General features: G+C 33.4%; 1 protein-coding gene across 2 annotated transcripts; it reads left to right on the top strand.

Annotated features, from left to right (window-relative positions):
• Positions 1 to 2,108: 2,108 nt before the first annotated feature.
• On the top strand, positions 2,109 to 5,925 carry ECT6 (evolutionarily conserved C-terminal region 6). 2 transcript variants are annotated; one of them, XM_078959533.1, is made up of 7 exons: positions 2,109 to 2,449; positions 3,198 to 3,261; positions 3,391 to 3,529; positions 3,612 to 3,685; positions 3,772 to 4,671; positions 4,754 to 4,966; positions 5,121 to 5,925. In XM_078959533.1, the coding sequence occupies exons 2-7, from the start codon at positions 3,214 to 3,216 to the stop codon at positions 5,658 to 5,660; spliced, it is 1,914 nt and encodes a 637-aa protein (XP_078815659.1). In that variant the 5' UTR covers positions 2,109 to 2,449; positions 3,198 to 3,213; the 3' UTR covers positions 5,661 to 5,925. The 2 variants fall into 2 exon arrangements, with proteins under 2 accessions (XP_078815659.1, XP_078815660.1); XM_078959534.1 differs by lacking the exon at positions 3,198 to 3,261.
• Positions 5,926 to 6,229: the final 304 nt, after the last annotated feature.

The following is a 6,229-nucleotide window of genomic DNA, read 5'->3' as shown; positions in this document are numbered from 1 at the left end:
CTGGAAGATTGGAAGAGGGAGATACGCTCATACATGATTTGATTTTGAGAAACACGAGTCAAAATGTCAAAACAGTCAAATTGTCTATGAATAAATGAAATATATATATATATATATATATATATATATATATATATATATATATATATATATATATATATATGGGAAAAGGGAATATAAATTACAGCCCCACCTAAGCTTAGGTACTAAACCTCTTGAAAACAAATTGTTTTACTATATAAAGATTACGGTTAATGGATTCACGATTAATATTTCAAGATGTAAATTCAAGATCGACACAGTAAGGTTTAGGGTTTAGGGTTTAGGGTTTAGGGTTTAGGGTTTAGGTTTAAGGTTTAGGGTTTAGGTTTAGGGTTTAGGGTTTAGGGTTAGGGTTAGGGTTTACGGTTTAGGGTTTAGATTTTAGGTTTAGGGTTTAGGGTTTAAATTTAGGGTTTAGGTTTAGGGTTTAATAATGTTCATTTGGGTGAAGTAATAAACGATAATTGAAGAAAACAGAGATGGTAAAACGATAATGAAAGAAAGAAATGTTATGGAGGATGATATATTTACCAAGTAAAACCAAACCGGGTATATTTAGCATGATAAAACAACATATTTTAGAGGTTTAGTATCTAAGCTTAGGTGGGGCTGTAATGTATATTCCTATCCATATATATATATATATATAATACTTATTAAATATTAATACTTGATACACAAATACATTTAAAAATAAAACATATTTTTTGTTAAAAATATAAACGGGTTGGAGGGTCAACCCGTTTATTTTTTGAGAAACCCGTATATGACCCGTTTAATAAACGTGTTTGCGGGTTGTTGGGTTGAAAAACTCAACCAAAACCCATTTATTTCGTGTCGTATCGCGGATCGTGCCGAAAATTAACAGCCCTTGTGGCAAATATGTGAAACAATATTACAATATTTAAGCTACTAAAATACAAGGACAAAAAGCGACAATTACCTAAATTATGGTGGCAAATCTGTGAAACAATCATAGTATATAATGACAAATCTGTTAAACAGTCATAGCAAACTGACCATAAGATCATGTAATTTAATAGTATATATAATTAAAGATTTACAAATACATATTGCCTTAACCCCCAAGAAAAGGGTAGGTGCATGACTTTTCGTTTTCTGCTCCTATTTTGTCTTAACATATTTAATATATTATATATGTTTAGTTTATTATTATTCTTTTATCAGTTAATAATAAAAGATTTATAAGGTTTCACTTTCAATCGTCGATAATCATATTTGGAAAATAGAAACTTAAACTTTACTTTTAATAGGGTAAAAGGTAAATTATAAAGTAAACTACCATTTTTATTAAATATTTTAAATATGAAAAAATAAACAAATATTATATCAAATTAAAATATAATATTTTTGACTGATAATTGTAAATAAATATTTGGTCCCATTAATACGGGGAAATAAGTAGGACTTTCTAGAATTCAGATTTTGCTGAAAATTATTTTATTTTTTGAAAAAATGATAGCCTTCAATAGTTTGACAATATTCCATGATTTGTATTTATTAAATTATTAATACTATTTATTTATTTTTTGTATTTTTGTCACTTATATTGCATTGGATAGGACTTAGGAGGAGTCTACAAGTACACTTCCACCACCACCTCTCCGTGTTATCCGTTTCTCTATAGAAAGAAGTACACTTCGATCAACCCCTATTTATTTATTTATTTATATGTATATGTATTTATTATTTATATATAAATCATTTGAATCTTGACTTAATATCAATATTCCAACTTTTTTTATTTTTATTTTATTACAGTTTTAAGTTATTTAAAGTTTAAAGTTAAAGATACGATTATTTTTTGTAAGGATATACACAATAATAGTAAGTTTTAATCATAGTTTAAGTCATTAACTATTATTCTGAAAATGGTAAGTGAGTGTAGTGAGTTTAATACGTGGTATTTATTTAAGTATTGATTCAAGTTTCAAACCAATAAAAGGAAATAGAGAAAATGGGAAAGACATAACGACGTCGTAAAAGGGATACTTTGGTTGGTTTGTAATACTCCCCACCACAAATAAGTAAAGGCCTCCGTTCCAGCGAATCAATCCCTTGTCTCTCGTCTCTCTTATCATTTCCCCCCTTCTCTCTCTCTCTCTCTCTCTCTCTCTCTCTCTTCGCTCTTCATCAAACATTCATTTTCGTTTTAATTTTCTCTTCTTCCCACCCTTTTCAACTCCTTCTCTCTCTACAATTCTCCCTCTCTCTCTCTCTATCTCTATATGTCTTAGGGTTAGGGTTTTCTGAAATTTTATTTACAAAATTATGCAGCAAAGGAACATCATCAACTCTATCGGCAAACTATGCAATTTTGCCCTAATCCAACTATCTGCTTCGTCCATGGCTTAAATTAGCTTCGTTTTTTTCTTTTCCCCTTCAGGTATAATCCTCTTCTTCTCATAACCAAACACGCACGCACTGTGATTGATTTGATTCCTTTTGCTTAAGTATTCCCTCTGTGTCTTTACATGCTTTGTTAATTGTTAATCATGCTTGCTTTCTCTTTCCCTTTTGATTTTTATACATCATAATTTAGGGCTTGTTATTTTTTTTGCTTACTAATTTGTGAGTTTCGCGTATCCGAATGATTTTTAGGGTTATGTTCTGGTAATCTAAAACAAAGGGAATATGTAATTTGTAGAGTGTGTTTTTGTGGTCCATTGAAAGTTGTGATTCTGGGGATGTAGGGTTTTTACATTGTTTATATGCTTTTTGGAATTTCTGCTGTTTTTGTCAACTTTAGCACGACTTAGCATGTGAAGTTCGAGTTAACTGAGCATTGTAGGCCTTGTGTAATGTTTATTAGTTTTCTTCTCTTTGTTAAGCTTATTTGTATTTACCAAGTTTGAAGCTTGTATAAGATATATAGAACTCTGTCTGGGCACTTGAATTTTGGAATTGGTTTGTGTTTGTGTATTCTTCCACCCTTGGTATTTCTATGTTTTGATGAAAAGAAGATTAGTTTAGATTCCTTCTTTCTGCATCTGTGTCTTGCTATAGAACTTCATTCATGACTTGTATATCAGAATAAAATTCTTCTGGAAAGCCTTAGCTAGTTTATGGATGACTAAGAATCATGCATGTAAAAAAGAGAATGTGTTTGAGCTGTACTACATATGTTTTTACAGTGGTAGCAGTCTTGGAATGGATGTGTATAATGTTCCTGAACATGGAAATGCAGATGCTTACCTGGTAATAAAACAACCGAGAAAGAATGTCAAAACATAATATAACTTAAAAAGACCAATAATATTGAACATAAATATATGTATAGTTACAGGTTGCAATTTCGATTGGATTCTAATGTTTCTTTCCTTCCAGATTCAAGGCAATTCAGAATTAACAAACCGTGTTCTTGAACCACTAGAAGCTGCTATGTATAACGAAGGCACCCCAGAGTTTGTGGTTGATCAGGGCATGTATTATCCTTCTGCTACCAATTACGGCTATATTTGTACAGGTAACTTTTTAATTAATTAATTTTTTCAGTTTCTGCATAAAGTTAATAAATAGGCTTGCAGTAGCTGACTATGTTTTAACAGGATTGGAATCGCCAGGTGATTGGGATGACCACCATAGAGTTTTTGGTGTGGATGGTCAAAATATTCAGTTCATAGTAAGCATAGAAAGTCTTTGGTTTTGGTTTTGGTTTTGGTTATTGTTAATCTTTGATCACTCATAATGTATGTGTGTATTGTTCAGGGCACACAAACAGAAAGTATGCCTTATGTGTATTATACTACACCTAGCTATGGATATGCAGAGTCTCCATATAACCCTTACAATCCTTACATCCCTGGTGCGATGATAGGATCTGATGGCTCCTATGTAGGGGCGCAACAACAGTACTACATACCTTATGAAAATGGTGCCTCTTCACCAGCTTATTATCCCATGCTTGTTCAAACCGGTCCAGACACTTTGACAACAACAGATCAGTACATGGATATGCCCACATCTAATTGGGTGGATCCATCATCAGCAAATCCAACAAGGCCCGCTTCAAATCATGCAAATTCATTTGGAAAAGTTTCAGAAGGGTATAAAAGTAATGATGGAATTGGAACAAACAAATTACCTGCTGCAAACAATGGTAATGTGACTGTGACTTCCAGCAGTGGGAAAACTACATCTAATCATAACAACGGGCTAAAAGTTAGTGTTCCTTCTGGTAACAACAACCCGTCTAATGTAAGTGGTAATGGGCGGGTGGTGGTGGTGGATAAGGTTCGGTCAAAGTCAAGTTTTGGTAAGACGACAGGTGATGGGAATGGTTTAAATGAAGAGAACCGTGGTCCTAGAACAAACACATCAAACGGTCGGTTGACTGTGAAAGCCTACTCAACTAGAGCTGGAAATAGCGATGCACAAGGAAATATTGTAATCTCCATGGACAGCTACAACAAGGATGATTTCCGTGTGGAGTATGTGAATGCAAAGTTCTTTGTTATAAAATCATACAGCGAGGATGATGTTCATAAGAGTATCAAGTATAATGTATGGTCCTCTACACCTAATGGAAACAAGAAACTCAACACTGCTTATGAAGAAGCCCAGAAAATATCAGCAGCAGGGGACTGTCCTGTCTTTTTGTTTTTCTCTGTAAGTTGCTAAGTTTTAGGAGGGAATGAATAATTAATTATTGTGTGATTGATGATCTGGATGAAAATGAAATTGATAACAGGTGAATGCAAGCGGGCAGTTTTGTGGGGTTGCTGAGATGAGTGGGCATGTGGATTTCCATAAAGATATGGATTTTTGGCAACAAGACAAATGGAGTGGGAGTTTTCCAGTGAAGTGGCATATAATTAAAGATGTACCAAATCCCCACTTCCGTCACATCATATTAGAAAACAATGAGCACAAACCAGTAACAAACAGCCGCGATACACAGGAGGTTGGTTATTTCTCTGCTTTTTTTTTTTTTTTTTATCATAACAACATCATCAACAAAACATTCCACGAAATGCCGACCTGTGTTGCAAGATTGAATGAGGTTATGTTTGGGGCGTTGAATTTAATTTAATTTTAAGGTTGTTGATTTGGTGCAGATAAAGTATAAAAAAGGAATAGAAATGCTGAAAGTATTCAAGAACTATACATGGAAGACATCTTTACTTGATGATTTCATGTACTATGAGAACCGACAAAAGATATTACAGGAAGAGAAAGCCAGACTACTAATCAAAAGCTATGGCACTCCAGTATTTGTCCCTGTTCTTCACCCTCCCCGCAAACTTACTAACAATAATAATTCAAATAATTTCTTTGATTTGGCCTCCACAACCACAACTACAACTCATGATATAATAAAAAAAAATACTTCAACTTCAACTAATCAAGATAGGCAACAAGAAGTGGTTGTTGAAGATAAAGATGATGTTTTACATTTTCAATCCCTCTCTATAAACCAAAAAGAAGAAGATGAAGATGGTGGTGGTGGTGTATTGACGGTGGGGTCAATGCCGGTCAAAGTCAACGGGTATGGTCAAAGTTCTGGTTTTTTGACAGTGGGAACCATCCCGCTTGATCCTAAAGCTTTGATGAAAGTAAAAGAAGGCGAAGGTGGTGATTCTAAAAAGAAAGGCTAAAAATTGTGATATGTCATATTTGTATAATTTTCAATGGTATTGGGATTGGTATGGTATTTTGGGGGAATAGGTAATAGGGAAAGAAAAGGGAAAAGTTGATTGTTATTTTGGGTTAAGTTGTGTTTTGGTTTTTGGGAATGGTGTGGGTTGGGTTGGGTTGGGTGGGGTGATACTAATCTGAAAAATACAAGTGTAAACCTTTTGCATTTTTTCTTCTCTTGCATTGTTATCGGATTTAAAGGTATACAGACTATTTTTATGTTTATTTTTCAAATATAATCTTTATAATGGAGCATTAGTAAGTAATACTGTTTATTATTATCCCCGGTACTTTCATAAGAAAACAAATGCGTCTGATATAATTAACATTATGTAGTTTTTTTTAAGCAGTAAATAGTAATCAACTTGACAAATGTCCTATATCGGTGGCTCAACTTTCATTTTACCACTTAACTCTTGAAGCCTTCTTTTTGTTCCGCTGTAATAACTTAGGGTTGATGTCAATTCTGATGCACCAACTATTAGTTTTGATCTTGTTTGGCCACTCATGTGCATTTTCCTGCACAAAG

The sequence above is a fragment of the Lactuca saligna genome, chromosome 6 (genome assembly GCF_052625555.1).
Source record: "Lactuca saligna cultivar CGN05327 chromosome 6, ASM5262555v1, whole genome shotgun sequence".
NCBI lineage: Eukaryota > Viridiplantae > Streptophyta > Magnoliopsida > Asterales > Asteraceae > Lactuca > Lactuca saligna.
This window is presented reverse-complemented; position numbering and strand designations above follow the sequence as displayed.

Coding starts and splice junctions, on each gene's coding strand:
- ECT6 (XM_078959533.1), top strand. CDS start 3,214: ATGGATGTGTATAATGTTCCTGAACATGGAAATGCAGATGCTTACCTG. Junction 3,262..3,390: donor GAAATGCAGATGCTTACCTG/GTAATAAAACAA, acceptor CTTTCCTTCCAG/ATTCAAGGCAATTCAGAATT. Junction 3,686..3,771: donor GTCAAAATATTCAGTTCATA/GTAAGCATAGAA, acceptor TGTATTGTTCAG/GGCACACAAACAGAAAGTAT.